At 45.4% G+C, this 20,933-nt stretch overlaps 1 protein-coding gene across 8 annotated transcripts in view; it reads right to left on the reverse strand.

The window, feature by feature from the left end:
- The window catches only part of BRD4 (bromodomain containing 4), a 92,915-nt gene that overhangs the window by 47,989 nt on the left and 23,993 nt on the right, over nucleotides 1-20,933 (reverse strand). For 7 of the 8 annotated variants that reach the window (XM_074530203.1, XM_074530202.1, XM_074530204.1 and 4 more), the window contains exons 3-9: nucleotides 20,720-20,821; nucleotides 15,058-15,376; nucleotides 11,540-11,677; nucleotides 8,800-8,935; nucleotides 5,193-5,461; nucleotides 3,012-3,383; nucleotides 1,499-1,627 (exon numbers count right to left, since the gene is read on the reverse strand). In XM_074530203.1, coding sequence (XP_074386304.1) covers nucleotides 1,499-1,627; nucleotides 3,012-3,383; nucleotides 5,193-5,461; nucleotides 8,800-8,935; nucleotides 11,540-11,677; nucleotides 15,058-15,376; nucleotides 20,720-20,739 — 1,383 coding nt within the window. In that variant the 5' untranslated portion in view covers nucleotides 20,740-20,821. The remainder of the gene's footprint in view (nucleotides 1-1,498; nucleotides 1,628-3,011; nucleotides 3,384-5,192; nucleotides 5,462-8,799; nucleotides 8,936-11,539; nucleotides 11,678-15,057; nucleotides 15,377-20,719; nucleotides 20,822-20,933) is intronic. The other variant, XM_074530205.1, reaches the window with a different exon arrangement.

Here is a 20,933-nt window from a genome sequence, read left to right on the forward strand (position 1 = left end):
GATTTCTTTGACTTTCACCACAAAAAAAAAAAAAAAAATCATCAATTTGTATGGGGTTTTTTGAGTATTCTGAATTTTTGGTTTTTTTTTGCAAATCCTGCTGGGGAAAAAAAAAAAAAAGGAATTTTCCTGGCTGGTTGGGAATTCTCATTCTTTTGACTTTCACCACAAAAAAAAAAAAAAAAAAATCATCAATAGGACCAATTTGTATGGCTTTTTTTTTTTGCTGAGTCAACACTTTCGATGATTCTGAAATTTTTTTTGTTTTTGTTTTTGTTTTTTTTTTTCCTGGCTGGTTGGGAATTCTGATTCTTTTGACTTTCACCACAATAAAAAAAAAAAAAAAAAAAAAAAAAAGACTAATTTGTACTTTTTTGCTGAGTCAGCATTTTTGATTTTTTTTTTCTATTTTTTTTTTTTTGTGCAAATCTGCTGGAGAAAAAAAAAAAAAAACAATAAAGGAATTTTCCTGGCCAGCTGGGAATTCTGATTTCTTTGACTTTCACCACAAAAAAAAAAAAAAAAAAAAATCATCAATATGACCAATTTGTATGGGGGTTTTTTGCTGAGTCAGCATTTTTGATTTTTTTTTTTTTTTTGCAAATCCTGCTGGGAAAAAAAAAAAAAAAGGAATTTTCCTGGCCGGTTGGGAATTCAGATTTCTTTGACTTTGACTTTGACCACCAAAAAAAAAAAAAAAATCAATTTGTATGTTTTTGTTTTTTGCCGAGTCAGCATTTTTGAGTATTTTGAATTTTTTTTGGTTTTGGTTTTGTTTTTTTTTTTTTTTTCCTGGCTGGTTGGGAATTCTGATTCTTTTGACTTTCACCACAAAAAAAAAAAACCCAAATCATCAATATGACCAAATTGTATGGTTTTTTTTGCTGAGTCAGCATTTTTGTTTTTTTTTTGTTTTAATCCTGCTGGAAAGAAAAAAAAAAGGGAATTTTCCTGGAATTGTGGGAATTCTGATTTCTTTTGACTTTCACCACAAAAAAAAAAATCATCAATATGACCAATTTGTATGGGGTTTTTTTGCTGAGTCAGCATTTTTGATTTTTTTTTTTTTGCAAATCCTGCTGGAAAAAAAAAAAAAAAACCAGGAATTTTCCTGGAATTGTGGGAATTCTGATTTCTTTGACTTTCACCACAAAAAAAAAAAAAAAAATCATCAATATGACCAATTTGTATGGCTTTTTTTTGCTGAGTCAGCATTTTTGATTTTTTTTTTTGCAAATCCTGCTGGGAAAAAAAAAAAAAAATTTAAAAAAAAATATATTTTCCTGGCCTATTGGGAATTCGGATTTCTTTGACTTTCACCACAAAAAACAAAAAAAAATAATCAGTATGACCAAATTGTATGGTTTTTTGCTGAGTCAGCATTTTTGATTTTTTTTTTTTTTTTTTTTTTTTTTTGCAAATCCTGCTGGGAAAAAAAAAAAAAAAAAACAAAGGGAATTTTTTCCAATTTTCCTGGAATTGTGGGAATTGTCCTCACCTGCAGCTTCCTGGCCATGGCCACGACCTCGTGGTCGGCGGGGTTGTATTTGTAGCAGTTGGAGAACATCAAGCGCACGTCGGCCGCGAACTCCTGAGCGTCGCGGTACTCGCGCCCCTCCAGCTTGGACTGAAACGGGAAAAAAACACCAAAAATGGGAAATTCTGGGGGGATCCCACCGGAAATTCAGCTCCTGGGATGGGGCGGTCATGGGGTGGGGGTGTGGCAAAAAAAAATGCTTCGTTTTGGGTAAAAAATCTTAATTTTTGCTCCGTAAAAATGACAATTTTTGGTCAAAAAAACTTCATCTTTTGGTCCGTGAAAATAACAATTTTTGGCTAAAAACCCCCGTATTTTTGGTATAAAACCCCCCTCCTTTTGGTCCATAAAAATGACAATTTTTGGTCCAAAAAACTCCTTCTTTTGGCCCATGAAAATAACAATTTTTGGCTAAAAACAAACCACCATTTTTCACCCCAAAATTCCCATTTTTTCCCTTTAAAACCTCATTTCCCCCCTAAAATTCCCATTATTCCCCCCAAACCACCATTTTTTCCCTTTAAAACCTCATTTTGCCCCCTAAAATTCCCATTTTTCACCTCAAAATTCCCATTTTCTCCCCCAAACCCCCATTATTTTCCCCAAAATTCCATTTTTCCCCCAAACCCCCATTTTCTCCCTTTAAAACTTCATTTTCCCCTCTAAAATTCCCATTTTTCCCCCCAAACCCCCATTTTCTCCCCCCAAATCCCCATTTTTTCCCTTTAAAACCTCATTTCCCCCCCAAAATTCCAATTTTTTCTCCTAGAACCCCATTTTTTCCCCATTTTCCCCCATTTTTTCTCCTTTTTCCCCCATTTTTCCCCATTTTTCACCCCAAAATTCCCATTTTTTCCTCATTTTCTCCCATTTTTTCCCCATTTTCCCCCATTTTTTCCCTATTTTCCCCCCAAAATTCCGATTTTTTTCTCCTAAAACCCCATTTCTTTCCCCCCAAACCCCCATTTTTCACCCCAAAATTCCCATTTTCTCCCCAAACCCCCATTTTTCACCCCAAAATTCCCATTTTCTCCCCCAAATCCCCATTATTTTCCCCAAAATTCCCATTTTTCCTCCCCAAATCCCCATTTTTTTCTCCTAAAACCCCATTTTTTCCCCATTTTCCCCCCAAAATTCCCTTTTTTTCCCCATTTTCCCCCATTTTTTCCCCATTTTCCCCCCAAAATTCCCTTTTTTCCCCATTTTCCCCCATTTTTTCCCCATTTTCCCCCATTTTTCACCCCAAAATTCCCATTTTTTCCCCATTTTTCCCCATTTTTCCCCCATTATTCACCCCAAAATTCCCATTTTTTCCCCATTCATTCCCCATTTTTCACCCCATTTTCACCCCAAAATTCCCATTTTTTTCACCCCAAAATTCCCATTTTTTTCACCCCAAAATTCCCATTTTTTCCCCCATTTTTCCCCCATTTTCCCCCATTTTCCCCCCAAAATTCCCATTTTCCCCCCGTACCTTGATGGTGCTGAGGTCCATGGGGTGTTTGATGATGTCGCAGTAGTCGTGCAGCCCCAGCGCCTCCACGTCCACGGGTTTGTAGAAGGGCCATGCGTAGGCCGCGTGTTTCTTGGCGAACATCTCCCTGATGATGCCCCCGCAGTACCGCAGCTGCTCCGAGGCCTTGGAGCCGCGCGGCTCCGGCGCCGGCGGCTGCTGCGAGTCCGGCAGCTCCTTCTTGGGCGCCTTCAGGGGGCGGCCGCCCTCGCGCCGCGCGCCCGCCTTGGCGCCCTTGGGCTCGGCGGGCACCGAGGAGGAGGAGGAGTCGTGGATGGGGTCCATGGCCGTGGGAGTGGTGGTGTCTGCTTTCCGCTTCACGCCCTTCTTGGTCTGTGAGGGAGGGAGAGGTGAGGGGAGGGTGGGGGGTTCGGGGGGGTTTTGTGTGGTTTGGGGTTTGGGTTTTGGGGGTGTTCGTTGGAATTTTGGGTTTTGGAGTTTGGGTTTTGGAGTTTGGGTTTTGGAGGTTCTACCTTGGGATCGTTCATTGGAATTTTGGGGTTTGGAGTCTGGGTTTTGGAGGTTCTACCTTGGGATCGTTTGTTGGAATTTTGTGGTTTGGAGTTTGGGTTTTGGAGTTTCTACCTTGGGATCGTTTGATGGGGTTTTGGGTTTTGGAGGTTCTACCTTGGGATTGTTCACTGGAGTTTCTATGTTGGGATCATTCGTTGGAAGTTTGGGTTTTTTTTGTTTGTTGCCATTTTGGGTTTTGGAGTTTCTACCTTTCAGTCGTTTACTGGAGTGTCTACATTGGGATCACTCATTGGAATTTTGGGGTTTGGAGTTTCTACCTTGGGATCGTTCACTGGAGTGTCTACGTTGGGATCGTTCATTGGAATTTTGCATTTTGGAGTTTAGGTTTTGGGGGCGTTCGTTGGAATTTTGGGTTTTGGAGTTTCTACTTCAGAATCATTTGATGGGGTTTTGGAGTTTGGGTTTTGGGGGTGTTTGTTGGAGTTTTGGGGGTGTTTGTTGGAATTTTGGGTTTTGGAGTTTCTACCTTGGGATTTGGGGGTTCTACCTTGGGATTGTTCATTGAGGTTTTGGAGGTTCTACCTTGGGATTTGCAGTTTCTACCTTGGGATTGTTCGTTGGAAGTTTGGGTTTTGGAGTTTGGGTTTTGGGGGCGTTTGTTGGAATTTTGGGGTTTGGAGTTTCTACTCTGGGATTGTCCATTGAGGTTTTAGGGTTTGGAGTTTCTACCTTGGGATCGTTTGTTGGGGTTTTGGGGTTTGGGTTTTGGGGGCGTTCGTTGGAATTTTGGGGTTTGGAGTTTGGGTTTTGGGGGCGTTTGTTGCCATTTTGGGTTTTGGAGCTTCTACCTTGGGATCATTTGATGGGGTTTTGGGTTTTGGAGTTTCTATCTTGGGATTCATTGGAATTTTGGGTTTTGGAGTTTGGGTTTTGGGGGTGTTTGTTGGAGTTTTGGGGGTGTTCGTTGGAATTTTGGGTTTTGGAGTTTGGGTTTTGGGGGTGTTCGGTGGAATTTTGGGTTTTGGAGTTTCTACCTTGGGATCATTCACTGGAGTTTCTACCTTGGGATCGTTCATTGGGGTTTTGGACTTTGTGCTTTGGGGCCATTCACTGGAATTTTGGGTTTTGGAGTTTCTGCTCTGGGATCACTCATTGGAATTTCTGCTCTGGGACCACTCAACAAATGACATTAAATAAGCGAATTACCAGTACCTAACAAAGTAATAGTGATAATAATGATAATAAATAATAATAACAAAAATATAAACACCAAATCCACTGTCAACCCCATGCCCTAATTAACCTAATAACCAGTGCCTAACGAAGTAATAATAACAGCAATAATAATAAAACTATTAAAACCAACACCAACCCTAATTAAGTCAATTAGCAGTGCCTAATACTAGTTCTACTACTACTAATTATAATAATTATAATAATGATAATAATGATAATTATAACAAAAAAAATAACGATAACAAGAAAATGATTAACACCACACCCAATGCTAACCCCACTCCCTAATTAAGCCAATCACCAGTGCCTAATGAAACAATATTAATGCTAATGCTAACACTAATAAATTAATAACAATAAACCAATTACCACCACCACCCTCCCCGGCGCTAATGACCCCAATTAGCGGCGCTAACGAGTCGGTGTCGTTACCTTGACGGGCTGGGCGGGCGTGGGGATGACGGGCGGGTGGGGCTGCAGGGCGGGCGCGGCCGGGGCGGGCGGGGCCGGGGCGGGCGGGGCCAGGGCGGGCACGGGCGGCACCACGGTGACCGCGGGCGGCACCAGCAGCTCCGCAGCGCCCGCGGCCCCAAACGGCAACGGAGCAGCCAGGCCTGGAACCGGGGGAGCCGCCGGGGCAGCCGGGGAGGAGCCCTGGGGGGCGCTGGAGACGGCCGAGGAGCCGGGCTTGGAGGGCACTGCTGAGAAAAGGGAAATAAATAAATATAAATATAAATATAAATATAAATAAATATAAATACATTGAAATAAATGGGGGAAATGAGCCAGGGAGGAGCCGGGCTTGGAGGGCACTGCTGGGAGAGGGAAAATAAATGTAAAACATTGAAATAAATGGGGGATTTATGGGGGAAATGAGCCGGGGAGGAGCCCTGGGAGGGTTGGGCACGGCCGAGGAGCCGGGCTTGGAGGGAACTAATGGGAGAGGGGAAGAAATGTAAATATCAATGTAAATATAAATACATTGAAATACAGGGGGGAAATGAGTCGGGGAGGAGCCCTGGGGGGCGCTGGAGACGGCCGAGGAGCCGGGCTTGGAGGGCACTGCTGGGAGAGAAGAAATAAATAAATATAATAAATATAATAAATATAAATACATAGAAATAAATGGGGGATTTATGGGGGAAATGAGCCCTGGGAGGCGCTGGAGACGGCTGAGGAGCCGGGCTTGGAGGGAACTAATGGGAGAGGGAAATAAATGTAAATATAAATATAAATAAATATAAATACATTGAAATAAATGGGGGAAATGAGCCGGGGAGGAGCCCTGGGAGGCGCTGGAGACGGCTGAGGAGCCGGGCTTGGAGGGAACTAATGGGAGAGAGGGAAATAAATATAAATATAAATATAAATATAAACAAATATAAACAAATAAAAATAAATATAAATACATTGAAATAAATGGGGGAAATGAGCCGGGGAGGAGCCCTGGGGGGCGCTGGAGACGGCCGAGGAGCCGGGCTTGGACGGCACTGCTGGAGAGGGAAAATAAATATAAATACATTGAAATAAATGGGGGATTTATGGGGGAAATGAACTGGGGAGGAGCCCTGGGGGGCGCTGGAGACGGCCGAGGAGCCGGGCTTGGAGGGAACTAATGGGAGAGAAGGGAAATAAATATAATAAATATAAATAAATATAAATAAATATAAATACATTGTAATATAGGGGGGAAATGAGCCCTGGGGGGCGCTGGAGACGGCCAAGGAGCCGGGCTTGGAGGGAACTGCTGGGGAGGGAAAGAAATGTAAACGTAAATGTAAATGTAAATATAAGTATAAGTATAAATATAAATATAAATATAAATATAAATATAAATACATTGAAATAAATGGGGGGAAATGAGCTGGGGAGGAGCCCTGGGAGGCGCTGGAGACGGCCGAGGAGCCGGGCTTGGAGGGAACTAATGGGAGAGGGAAAATAAACATAAACATAAATATAAACAAATATAAATAAATAAAAATAAATATAAATACATTGAAATATAAGGGGGATTTATGGGGGAAATGAGCCGGGGAGGAGCCCTGGGAGGGTTGGGCACGGCCGAGGAGCCGGGCTTGGAGGGCACTGCTGGGAGAGAAGGGAAATAAATATAAATATAAATATAATTATAATTACAATTATAAATATAAATATAAATATAAATATAAATATAAATATAAATATAAATATAAATATAAATATAAATATAAATATAAATATAAATCCATTGAAATAAATGGGGGATTTATGGGGGAAATGAGCCGGGGAGGAGCCGGGCTTGGAGGGCACTGCTGAGAAAAGGGAAATAAATACAAATATAAATATAAATATAAATATAAATATAAATATAAATATAAATATAAATATAAATGTAAATATAAATATAAATATAAATACATTGAAATAAATGGGGGGAAATGAGCCAGGGAGGAGCCGGGCTTGGAGGGCACTGTTGGAGAGGGAAATAAATGTAAATATAAATATAAATATAAATATAAATATAAATATAAATATAAATATAAACATAAATATAAATACAAATATAAATCCATTGAAATATAGAGGGGAAATGAGCTGGGGAGGAGCCTGGCCTGGAGGGCACTGCTGAGAGAGGGGGAAATGGGGAAAAATAGGGGGGAAATGAGAGAAAAATGTGGGGAAATAAGGGAAAAATGGGGGGGAAATGGGGAAATGTAGGGGGAAAAATGGGGTGGAAATAAGAGCAAAAATAAGGGAATATGGGGGGAAATGGAGTGGTAAAAAAGATGGGAAAATCGAGGTAGAAATAAGGGGAAAATACAGGGAAATAAAGGGGAAAATAGGGAGAAATGGGGGAAATGGGAGAAAAATACAGAAAAGAGGGGAAATGGGGAGAAATAGGGGCAAAAATATGGGAAAATGGGGGGGAATAGAGGGAAAATAAAGGAAAAAATGTGGGAAAATAGAGGGAAAATAAGGGAAATAAGAGGGAAAATAAGGCTGAAATAAGGGAAAATAAAGAGGAAAATAGGGGGAAATGAGGAAAAATATGGGAAAAAGGGAAAATACAGAGAAAATAGGGGAAAAATATGGGAAAATAGAGGGGAAAATAGGGGAGAAATGAGGGGGAATGGGTAGAAAATGGGGAGATGGGAGGGAAATTAGGGAAAATAGAGGGGAAAATGAGGAAAGAATATGGGGAAAAAAGGGGAAAATAGAGAGGAAAATAGGGGGGAAACAAGGAAAAAATATGGGAAAATAGAAGGGGAAATGGGGGGGGAATAGATGGGAAAAGCAGAAAAATTAGGGGAAATAAGGGGGGAAATAGAGGGGAAAAGGAGGAGAAATGAGAGGAAAATAAGGAGGAAAATAGGAGAAAATAGAGGAGAAAATGGGGGGAAATAGGAGGAAAATAAGGGGGAAAAAGAGGGAAAAATGTGAGAAATTAGGGAGGGGGATGAGAGGAAAATGAGGGAAAACAGGGGGGGAAATGGGGAAAAAAATGGGGGGAAAATGGGAATTTTGGGGGGGATTTTGGGGATTATTTGAGGAATTTTGGGGGGGATTTTGGGGATTATTTGAGGAATTTTGGGGGGGATTTTGGGGATTATTTTGGGATTTTTGGGGGGGATTTTGGGGATTATTTGAGGAATTTTGGGGGGGATTTTGGGGATTATCTGAGGAATTTTGGGGGGGATTTTGGGGATTATTTGAGGAATTTTGGGGGGGATTTTGGGGATTATTTGAGGAATTTTGGGGGGGATTTTGGGGATGATTTGAGGAATTTTGGGGGGGATTTTGGGGATTATTTGAGGAATTTTGAGGGGGGATTTTGGGGATTATTTTGGGATTTTGGGGGGGGATTTTGGGGGTTATTTGAGGAATTTTGGGGGGGATTTTGGGGATTATTTGAGGAATTTTGGGGGGGATTTTGGGGATGATTTGAGGAATTTTGGGGGGATTTTGGGGATGATTTGAGGAATTTTGGGGGGATTATTTGAGGAATTTTGGGGTGGATTTTTGGGATTATTTTGGGGTTTTTGGGATTTCTCAGCCCCACCTGGCTCCTTGCGGGCGCGGCCCCGGCCCTTGGTCTGGGCGATGACGATTTCGGTTTCCTCCTGAGTCATCTCCGAGATTTTCTGCAGGAAAAGTTTCTCCAGAGCCTCGGCCATCAGCACAATGTCATCCCCGGGCTGCAAAATGGGAAAAATCAGAATTTAGGCACAAAAAAGGGGAAATTAGGGGAAAAAATAAATCAGGAATTAAGGAAAAGTTTCTCCAGAGCCTCGGCCATCAGCACAATGTCATCCCCGGGCTGAAAATGGGGAAAAATCAGAATTTAGGGACAAAAAAAGGGAAAAAAATCCGGGAATTTTGGGAAAAACCATCAGAAATTGGGAAAAAATAAATCAGGAATTAAGGAAAAGCTTCCCCAGAGCCTCGGCCATCAGCACAATGTCATCCCCGGGCTGAAAATGGGGAAAAAATCTGAATTTAGGCACAAAAAAGGGGAAAAATCCGGGAATTTTGGGGAAAAATAAATCAGGAATTAAGGAAAAGCTTCCCCAGAGCCTCGGCCATCAGCACGATGTCATCCCTGGGCTAGAAAATGGGAAAAAATCAGAATTTAGGCACAAAAAAATTGGGGAAAATAAAACAAGAATTAAGGAAAAAGCTTCTCCAGAGCCTCGGCCATCAGCATGATGTCATCCCCTGGCTGCAAAATGGAGAAAAATCAGAATTTAGGGGCAAAAAAGGGGAAAAAAATCCGGGAATTTTGGGGAAAAAACCCAGAAATTAGGGGAAAATAAAACAGGAATTAAGGAAAAGCTTCTCCAGAGCCTCGGCCATCAGCACAATGTCATCCCCTAGCTCCAAAATGGGAAAAAATCAGAATTTAGGGAAAAAAAAAAATTTTTCCCAAAAAAATCCCATTTTTTTATCTCCAAAAATTCCCATTTTTCCCCCAAAAATTTTCCCCCAAAATTCCCATTATCCCCCAAGAAATCTTCCATTTTTCCCTCTCAAAATTCCAATTTTTTCCCCTCCCAAAATTCCAAATTTTTCCCCCAAAATTCCCATTCTTTCCCACAAAACTTCCCATCTTTTCCCAAAAAAAATTCCATTTTTTCTCCCAAAAATTTTCATGTTTACCCCCAAAATTCCAATCCCCCCCAAATTCCCATTTTTACCCCCATAAATTCCAATTTTTTCCCTCCAAAAAATGCCATTTTTACCCCCAAAAAATCCAATTTTTCCCCCAAATAATTCTCATTTTTTCCCCAAAACATTCTCATCTTTCCATAAGAAAATTCCCATTTTCTCCCCAAAAATTTCCCCCCAAAAATTCCCATTTTACCCCATAAAATTCCCCCTAAAATTCCCATTTTCCCCTGAAAAATTCCTATTTTGCCTTCAAAAATTCCCACCTTCTCACCAAAATTTCACATTTCTTTCCCAAAATTCCCCTTTTTTTCCTCCAAAAATTCCCATTTTTCTCTGCAAAATTCCCAAATTTCTCCCCCAAAATTTCCCCTTAAAATTCCCAATTTTTCCCCCATAAAATTCCAATTATTTCCCCCAAAATTCCCATTTCCCCCCCAAAAATTCCATTTTTTTCCCCAAAATTTCTCCCCAAGAATTCCTATTTTTTACCCCCAAAACTCCGAATTCTTTCCCACCAAAACATCCCATTTTTACCGCCATAAATTCCAATTATTTCCACCCAAAATTCCCATTTTCCAAAAAAATTCCCATTTTTAACCCCAAAAAATCCCCTTTCTTTCCCCCCAGAATTTCTATTTTTCTTCCCAAAATTCCGGTTTTTCTCCCCAAAATTTCACATTATTTTCCCCAAAAATTCCCATTTTCCCCCCAAAAACTGCCCCTAAAATTCCCATTTTCACCTCCCAAAATTCCCATTTTTTACACCCAAAATTCCCATTTTAACCCCCAAAATTCCAATTTTTTTTCCTCAAAAATTCCCATTTTTCTCTAAAAAATCCCCCCAACAATTCCCATTTTCTCCCCCAAAATTCCCATATTTTTCCCCCAAAATTTCCCATTTTTCTCTGCAAAATCCCCATTTTTACCCCCCAAAAATTCTCATTTTTCCCCCGAAAAATTCTAAATTTTTCTCCCAAAATTCCAATTTTTCAGCCAAAAAAAATCCCATTTTTAGCCCAAAAATTCCCATTTTTTCCCCAAAATTCCAATTTTTCACCCCCAAAAAATCCCATTTTACTCCCAAAAATCCCCCCAAAAATTCCCATTTTCTCCCCACAAAATTTTCCATTTTTCTCTGCAAAATTCCCATTTTTACCCCCCAAAAAATTCTAAATTTTTCTCCCAAAATTCCAATTATTCAGCCAAAAATAATTTCGTTTTTCGCCCAAAAAAATCCCATTTTTCGCCCAAAAAATTCCCATTTTTTTCCCAAAAATTCCCAATTTTTTCCCAAAATTTCACTTTTTTCCCCAAAATTCCCAATTTTTCCCAAAATTCCCCCCCAAAAAATCCCATTTTTCGCCCAAAAATTCCCACTTTTTTCCCAAAATTTTCCCATTTTTTTCCCAAAATTTCACATTTTTCCCAAAAAAATTTTTCCCCAAAAAATCCCATTTTTCGCCCCAAAAAAATCCCATTTTTAGCCCAAAAATTCCCATTTTTCGCCCAAAAAAATCCCATTTTTAGCCCAAAAATTCCCATTTTTTGCCCAAAAAATCCCATTTTTTTCCCAAAATTTCACTTTTTTTCCCCAAAATTCCAATTTTTCCCCAAATTCCCAATTTCCCCACCTTGTTGTAGATGTAGCAGTTGGTGAACATGGTGTTGAAGTCCTGGATGCATTCCTGAGCGTTCCAGTAATAATTGTTCTCCAAACGCTTCTTAATTGTTCCCATGTCCATCGGCGTCTTAATTATTTTATAATAATCCTGGAAAGCAATTAATTGTTCATTAATAAATTGAAAAAAAAATTATTGATCCTGGAAAAAAATTAATTATTTTATGATAATACTATTTTAAAAAATAATTATTTTATAATAATCCCGGAAATCAACTAATTATTTAATAATAAATCACACAAAAAAAATTATTAATCCTGGAAAAAAATTAATTATTTTATGATAATACTATTTTTAAAAAATTAATTATTTTATAATAATCCTGGAAATCAATGAATTATTCATTAATAAATCACACCAAAAAAATTTTATTAATTATGGAAAAAATTTAGGTTTTTTATGATAATACTATTTTTAAGAAATTGATTATTTTATAATAATCCTGGAAATCAATGAATTATTTTATAATAAATCACAAAAAAAAAATTATTGATCCTGGAAAAATTTAATTACTTTATGATAATACTATCTAAAAAAATTAATTATTTTATAATAATCCTGGAAATCAATGAATTATTTTATAATAAATCACACAAAAAAAAAATTTATTAATCCTGGAAAAAATTTAATCATTTTATGATAATATTATTTCAAAAAATTAATTATTTTATAATAATCCTGGAAATCAATGAATTATTTTATAATAAATCACACACACAAAAAAATTATTAATCCTGGAAAAAAATTAATTATTTAATGATAATACTATTTTTAAAAAATTAATTATTTTATAATAATCCCAGAAATCAATTAATTATTTAATAATAAATCACACACAAAAAAAATTATTGATCCTGGAAAAAATTTAATCATTTTATGATAATATTATTTCAAAAAAATTAATTATTTTATAATAATCCCAGAAATCAATTAATTATTTAATAATAAATCACACAAAAAAAACTATTAATCCTGGAAAAAATTAATTACTTTATGATAATACTATTTAAAAAAATTAATTATTTTATAATATTACTGGAAAAAATCAATTATTTTAGGATAATCCTGCGGAAAATAAATTTCTTAATAATCCTGAAAAAGTTAATTATTTTATAATAATCCTGGAAAAAAATAACGAGTTTATAATTATATGGGAAAAATTAATTATTTTATACTAATCCTGGAAAAAATTAATTATTTTATAATAATCCTGGGAAAAATGGAAATTTAAGGATTTTTACTTATTTAATAATAATCATGAAAGGAAAATTAATTATTTTATAATTAAATTCTAGGGAAAATAATTAATTGTTTTCTAAGAATCCTAGGAAAAATTATTTTATTATAACCTTGGGGAAAAAAATTAATTATTTTATAATGAACCAGGCAAAAAAAAATTAATGGTTTTATAATACTCATGAAAAAAATGATTTATTTATTATTAATCCTGGAAAAAATTAATTATTCATCAACCCAACCGTGGGGTCACTTGGGGTCACCGACCCAACCACGGGGTCACCACGGGGTCACCGACCCAACTGTGGGGTCACTTGGGGTCACCGACCCAACCGTGGGGTCACCAATCCAACCACGGGGTCACCGACCCAATCTCAGGGTCACCGACCCAACCTTGGGGTCACTTGGGGTCATTGACCCAACCACGGGGTCACCAACCCAACTGTGGGGTCACCAATCCAACCTCGGGGTCACCAACCCAACTTTGGGGTCACTGAGTTCAACCTTGGGGTCACTTGGGGTCACTGACCCAACCCTGGGGTCACTTGGGGTCACCGACCCAACCATGGCATCCAGTCCAAGCCCCCCAACATTCCCCAGTCCCTGCAGACCCCAAATCCCTGGAGAACCCCCAACCATCTCCAACCCCTGGTGCTCCCCAACCTTCTCCAGTTCCTGCAGAACCCGAATCCCTGGAGACCCCAAATCCCTGGAGAACCCCACCCTTCTCCATCCCCTGGTGCCCCCCAACCTTCTCCAGATCCTGGAGAACCCCAACATCTCCCAGTTCCTCCAGACCCCCAACCCTTCTCCATGCCCTGGTGACTCCCAACCTTCTCCATCCCCTGCAGAACCCCAACCTTCTCCAGTTCCTTGAGAACCCAAATCCCTGGAGAGCCCCAATCCCTGCAGACCCCCACCCTTCTCCATGCCCTGGTGCCCCCCAACCTTCTCCAGTTCCTGCAGCCCCCCAACCATGTCCAGCCCCTGGTGCCCCCACCCTTCTCCAGCCCCTGGTGCCCCCCACCCTTCTCCATCCCCTGGTGACCCCCAACCTTCTCCAGTTCCTGGAGAACCCAACCCTTCTCCATGCCCTGGTTCCCCCCACCCTTCTCCATCCCCTGCAGACCCCCAAACTTCTCCAGTTCCTGGAGAACCCAAATCCCTGGAGAACCCCCAACCTTCTCCAGTTCCTGCAGACCCCCAACCTTCTCCATCCCCTGGTTCCCCCCAACCTTCTCCATCCCATGGTGCCCCCCAACCTTCTCCAGTTCCTGGAGAACCCAAATCCCTGGAGAACCCAAATCCCTGGTGTCCCCCAACCTTCTCCAGATCCTGGTGACCCCCAACCTTCTCCATCCCATGGTGCTCCCCAACCCTCTCCATGCTCTGGAGACCTCCAGCCTTCTCCATGCCCTGGTGACTCCCAACCTTCTCCAACCCCTGGTGCCCCCCAACCTTCCCCAGTTCCTGCAGACCCCCAACCTTCTCCATCCCCTGGTTCCCCCCAACCTTCTCCAACCCCTGGTGCCCAACCTTCCCCAGTTCCTGGAGAACCCAAATCCCTGGTGCCCCCCAACCTTGTCCATACCATGGTGCCCCCCAACCTTCTCCATCCCCTGGTGCCCCCCAACCTTCTCCAACCCCTGGTGCCCCCCACCCTTCTCCATCTCCTGGTGCCCCCACCCTTCTCCATGCCCTGGTGACTCCCAACCTTCCCCAGTTCCTGCAGACCCCCAAACTTCTCCAGTTCCTGAAGAACCCTAATCTCTGCAGACCCCCAACATTCTCCAGTTCCTGGTGCCCCCCAACCTTCTCCAGTTCCTGGTGATCCCAGCCTTCTCCAACCCCTGGTGCCCCCCAACCTTCTCCAGTTCCTTGAGAACCCAAATCCCTGGAGAACGCAAATCCCTGGTGCCCCCCAACCTTCTCCAGATCCTGGTGACCCCAACCTTCTCCAATTCCTGGAGAACCCCAAACCTTCTCCAGTTCCTGCAGACCCCCAACCGTGTCCAGCCCCTGGTGCCCCCACCCTTCTCCATGCCCTGGTGCCCCCCACCCTTCTCCATCCCCTGGTGCCCCCCAACCTTCTCTATCCCCTGGTGACCCCCAACCTTCTCCAACCCCTGGTGACCCCCAACCTTCTCCAGTTCCTGGAGAACCCCAACATCTCCCAGACCCTGGTGCCCCCACCCTTCTCCATCCCCTGGTGCCCCCACGCTCCTGGTGCTCACCGGGAGGTTGAGCTTGACGGCGTCCACGGGCTGCTGGAAGGGCCACGCGAACTGGTGCTTCCAGAGGGTCTTGAGGACCACCTTGAGCAGGTACTGCAGCTGGTTGGTTTGGCGCTTGGGCTTGTTGGGGTTGGAGGTCTCCGGTGGGGGGGGGTTGACCCCGACGCCGCCGCCGGGCTGGGCCTGGCCGGGCGCCGGCGCCGCCGACGGCTGCGAGGAGTCGAGGGCGTCCGGCAGCACGGGCAGGTTCCGCAGGCGCGTGCCGGGGCCGCTCTCGGCCGCCATGGCGTTGATGCCGTTGCATTCCTCGCCCGAGACCCTGCGGAGGAGATTGGGGGTGGAACCAACCTGAGGTGGCACCAAGGAGAGTGGGACCATCCTGAAATGGCTTTGGGACAACCCTGAGGTGGATTTGGGACCACCTTGAGGGATCTGAGGTGGCACCAAGAGGGTTTGGGATCACCCTGAGGTGGCACCAAGGGGGTTGGAATGACCCTGAGATGGCTTTGGGACAACCCTGAGGTGGCACCAAGGGGCTTTGAGACGACCCTGAGGTGACACCAAGGAGGGTGGAATGACCCTGAGATGGATTTGGGATCACCCTGAGGGACCTAAGATGGGTTTGGCATCACCTTGAGGTGGCACCAAGGGGATTTGGACCAGCCTGAGGGACCTGAGGTGGCATCAAGAGGATTTGGGACAACCCTGAGGGACCTAAGATGGGTTTGGCATCACCTTGAGGTGGCATCAAGAAGGTTTGGGACCACCCTGAGGTGGATCTGAGGGGGTTGGGATCAACCTGAGATGGCACCAAGAGGGTTTGGGACCATCCTGAGATGGCTCTGAGACCACCCTGAGGTGGCACCAAGGAGGGTGGGATCATCCTGAGGTGGATTTGGGATCACCCTGAGGGACCTAAGATGGGTTTGGGATCACCCTGAGGTGGCACCAAGAAGGGTGGGACCATCCTGAGATGGCTTTGAGACCACCCTGAGGTGGATTTGGGACCACCTTGAGGGATCTGAGGTGGCACCAAGAGGGTTTGGGACCACCCTGCAGTGGATCTGACGGGGTTGGAACCACCCTGAGATGGCACCAAGAAGGTTGGGACCACCCTGAAGTGGATCTGACAGGGTTGGGACCATCCTGAGGGACCTGAGGTGGATTTGGGACCACCCTGAGGTGGCTTTGGGGGTTGGGACCAGCCTGAGGAGGCACCAAGAGGGTTTGGGACCAGACTGAGGTGGATTTGGGGGTTGGGATCACGCTGAGGGACCCGAGGTGGATCTGGGGGGGTTTGGATTCAGGAGCACCCTGAGGGGTCTGAGGGGTCTGAGCGTGTCCGGCAGCACGGGCAGGTTCCGCAGGCGCGTGCCGGGGCCGCTCTCGGCCGCCATGGCCTTGATGCCGTTGCATTCCTCGCCCGAGACCCTGGGGAGGAGATTGGGGGTGGGACCAACCTGAGGTGGCACCAAGGGGGTTTGGGACCACCCTGAGATGGCACCAAGAGGGTTTGGGATCACCCTGAGGTGGCTTTGAGACCACCCTGAGGTGGCACCAAGGGGGTTTGGGACCATCCTGAGGTGGATTTGGGATCACCCTGAGGGACCCAAGATGGGTTTGGGAACACCTTGAGGTGGCACCAAGGGGATTTGGACCAGCCTGAGGGATTTGAGGTGGGACCAAGAGGGTTCGGACAACCCTGAGGTGGATTTGGGGGTTGGGATCAACCTGAGGTGGCACCAAGGGGGTTTGAGACCACCCTGAGGTGGCACCAAGGAGGGTGGGACCATCCTGAGATGGCTTTGAGACCACCCTGAGGTGGATTTGGGACCACCTTGAGGGATCTGAGGTGGCACCAAGAGGGTTTGGGACCACCCTGAGGTGGATCTGAGGGGGTTGGGATCAACCTGAGGTGGCACCAAGGAGGGTGGGACCATCCTGAGGTGGATTTGGGACCACCCTGAGGGATCTGAGGTGGCACCAAGAGGGTTTGAGACCACCCTGAGGTGGATGTGGGATCACCCTGAGGGATCTGAGGTGGCACCAAGAAGGTTTAGGACCACCCTGAGATGGATGTGAGGGGGTTGGGACCACCCTGAGGTGGCACCAAGGGGGTTTGGGATCAACCTGAGGTGCCACCAAGGAGGTTTGGGACCACCCTGAGGTGGATTTGGGATCACCCTGAGGGACCTAAGATGGGTTTGGGATCACCTTGAGGTGGCACCAAGGGGTTGGGATCATCCTGAGGTGGCACCAAGGGGGTTTGGGACCACCCTGAGATGGATTTGAGACCACCCTGAGGTGGGTTTGGGACCACCTTGAGGGATCTGAGGAGGCACCAAGGGATGGGACCACCCTGAGATGGCACCAAGGGGGTTTGGGACCATCCTGAGATGGCTTTGAGACCACCCTGAGGTGGCACCAAGGAGGGTGGGACCATCCTGAGATGGCACCAAGGAGGTTTGGGATCATCCTGAGGTGGATTTGGGACCACCCTGAGGTGGCACCAAGGGGATTTGGACCAGCCTGAGGGACCTGAGGTGGCATCAAGGGGTTGGGACCATCCTGAGGTGGATTTGGGATCACCCTGAGGGATCTGAGGTGGCACCAAGAGGGTTTGGGACCACCCTGAGGTGGCTTTGGGGGTTGGGACCACCCTGAGGTGGCACCAAGAGGGTTTGGGACCAGCCTGAGGTGGATTTGGGATCACCCTGAGGGACCCAAGATGGGTTTGGGAACACCTTGAGGTGGCACCAAGGGGATCTGGACCAGCCTGAGGGATTTGAGGTGGCACCAAGAGGGTTCGGACAACCCTGAGGTGGATTTGGGGGTTGGGATCAACCTGAGGTGGCACCAAGGGGGTTTGAGACCACCCTGAGGTGGCACCAAGGAGGGTGGGACCATCCTGAGATGGCTTTGAGACCACCCTGAGGTGGATTTGGGACCACCTTGAGGGACCTGAGGTGGCACCAAGAGGGTTTAGGACCACCCTGAGGTGGCACCAAAGGGGTTGGGACCACCCTGAGATGGCACCAAGAGGGTTTGGGACCACCCTGAAGTGGATCTGAGGGGGTTGGAACCACCCTGAGATGGCACCAAGAGAGTTTGGGACCACCCTGAGATGGCACCAAGAAGGTTGGGACCACCCTGAAGTGGATCTGACAGGGTTGGGACCACCCTGAGGGACCCAAGATGGGTTTGGGACCAGCCTGAGGTGGCACCAAGAGGGTTTGGGACCACCCTGAGGTGGATTTGGGACCAGCCTGAGGTGGCACCAAGAGGGTTTGGGACCACCCTGAGGGACCCAAGATGGGTTTGGGACCACCCTGAGGTGGATTTGGGACCAGCCTGAGGTGGCACCAAGATGGGTTTGGGACCACCCTGAGGTGGATTTGGGGGTTGGGATCACGCTGAGGGACCCGAGGTGGATCTGGGGGGGTTTGGATTCAGGAGCACCCTGAGGGGTCTGAGGGCGTCCGGCAGCACGGGCAGGTTCCGCAGGCGCGTGCCGGGGCCGCTCTCGGCCGCCATGGCCTTGATGCCGTTGCATTCCTCGCCTGAGACCCTGGGCAGGAGATTGGGGGTGGGACCACCCTGAGGTGGCACCAAGGAGGGTGGGACCACCCTGAGGTGGCTTTGGGACAACCCTGAGGTGGATTTGGGACCACCTTGAGGGATCTGAGGTGGCACCAAGAGGGTTTAGGATCACCCTGAGGTGGCACCAAGGGGGTTGGAATGACCCTGAGGTGGATTTGGGATCACCCTGAGGGATCTGAGGTGGCACCAAGAAGGTTTAGGACCACCCTGAGGTGGCACCAAGGAGGTTTGGGATCATCCTGAGGTGGGTTTGGGACCACCCTGAGGGACCTGAGGTGGATTTGGCACCAGCCTGAGGTGGCACCAAGAAGGTTGGGACCACCCTGAGGTGGATCTGAGGGGGTTGGGACCACCCTGAGGTGGCACCAAGGAGGGTGGGACCATCCTGAGGTGGATTTGGGACCACCCTGAGGGACCCAAGATGGGTTTGGGATCACCTTGAGGTGGCACCAAGGAGATCTGGACCAGCCTGAGGGATTTGAGGTGGGACCAAGAGGGTTCGGACAACCCTGAGGTGGATTTGGGGGTTGGGATCAACCTGAGGTGGCACCAAGGGGGTTTGAGACCACCCTGAGGTGGCACCAAGGAGGGTGGGACCATCCTGAGGTGGATTTGGGATCACCCTGAAGGACCTAAGATGGGTTTGGGACCACCCTGAGGTGGCACCAAGGGGGTTTGGGATCATCCTGAGATGGCTTTGAGACCACCCTGAGGTGGATTTGGGACCACCTTGAGGGATCTGAGGTGGCACCAAGAGGGTTTGGGACCACCCTGAAGTGGATCTGACGGGGTTGGAACCACCCTGAGATGGCACCAAGAGGGTTTGGGACCAGCCTGAGGTGGATCTGAGGGGGTTGAGACCATCCTGAGGGACCTGAGGTGGATTTGGGACCACCCTGAGGTGGCACCAAAGGGGTTGGGATCACCCTGAGGTGGATTTGGGATCACCCTGAGGGACCTAAGATGGGTTTGGGATCACCCTGAGGTGGCACCAAGGGGTTGGGATCAGCCTGAGGTGGACCTGGGACCACCCTGAGGGATCTAAGGTGGCTTTGGGGGCTTGAGACCACCCTGAAATTGGGAAGAAGGCTCAGAAATTTGGGAAAAATGGAAATTTGGGAAAAATGGAAATTTGGGAAAAATGGAAATTTGGGAATTCAGTACCTTGTAGGATACATTGGGGAGCAGGGGCAGAAATTTGGGGAAAAGGGGCAGAAACTCAGAAATAAAAATGGGGAAAATTTGGGGAAAAAAGGGGCAGAAATTCAGAAAGAAAAAGGGGAGAAAACTGGGGAAGAGGTGGGAATTTGGGAAAAAAGGGGCAGAAATTCAGGAAAAAGTGGCAAAAAATGGGGGGAAAGGGGCAAAAATTTGGAAAAGGCAGAAATTTGGGGAAAAGGAAATAAATTTGTGGGGGAAAGGGCAGAAAATTGGGGGGAAAAGAGCAGAATTTGGGAAAAAGGGGCAGAAATTTAGGAAAAAGGGGCTGAAATTCAAGGGGAAAAGGGGCAGAAATATCGGGAAAAAGGCTCAGAAATTTGGGAAAAATGGAATTTTGGGAATTCAGTACCTTGTAGGATACATTGGGGAGCAGGGGCAGAAATTTGGGGAAAAGGGGCAGAAATTCAGGAAGAAAAAGGGGAAAAAATTTGGGGAAAAAAGGCAGAAATTCAGAAAGGAAAAGGGGAGAAAACTGGGGAAAAAGGGCAGAAATTTGGGAAGAAGGCTCAGAAATTTGGGAAAAGTGGAAATTTGGGAATTCAGTACCTTGTAGGATACATTGGGGAGCAGGGGCAGAAATTTGGGAAAAATGGAAATTTGGGAAAAATGGGAATTTTGGGATTTCAGTACCTTGTAGGATACATTGGGGAGAAGGGTCAGAAATTTGGGAAAAAGGGGCAGAAATTCAGAAAGAAAAAGGGGAAAATTTGGGGAAAAAAGGCAGAAATTCAGGAAAAAAAGGGGAGAAAACTGGGGAAAAAGGGCAGAAATTTGGGAAAAAGGCTCAGAAATTTGGGAAAAATGGAAATTTGGGAAAAGTGGAAATTTGGGAATTCAGTACCTGGTAGGATACATTGCCATGGATTGATCCCAAATCCGCCGCGCACTCAGAGCTCGCTCGGCCTGGCCATGGATCCTCCCGGGCTCGGCTCCACTGCCGACTCTGAGGGGAAAAATCAGGAATTTCCACCCAAAATCCACAAAATGGGGAAATACTGAGGGAAAATGAGGCTTTGAGCAAAAAAAATCCCAAAAAATTTGGATTTTTTTCACTT

Source organism: Zonotrichia albicollis, chromosome 32 (genome assembly GCF_047830755.1).
Source record: "Zonotrichia albicollis isolate bZonAlb1 chromosome 32, bZonAlb1.hap1, whole genome shotgun sequence".
Taxonomy (NCBI): domain Eukaryota; kingdom Metazoa; phylum Chordata; class Aves; order Passeriformes; family Passerellidae; genus Zonotrichia; species Zonotrichia albicollis.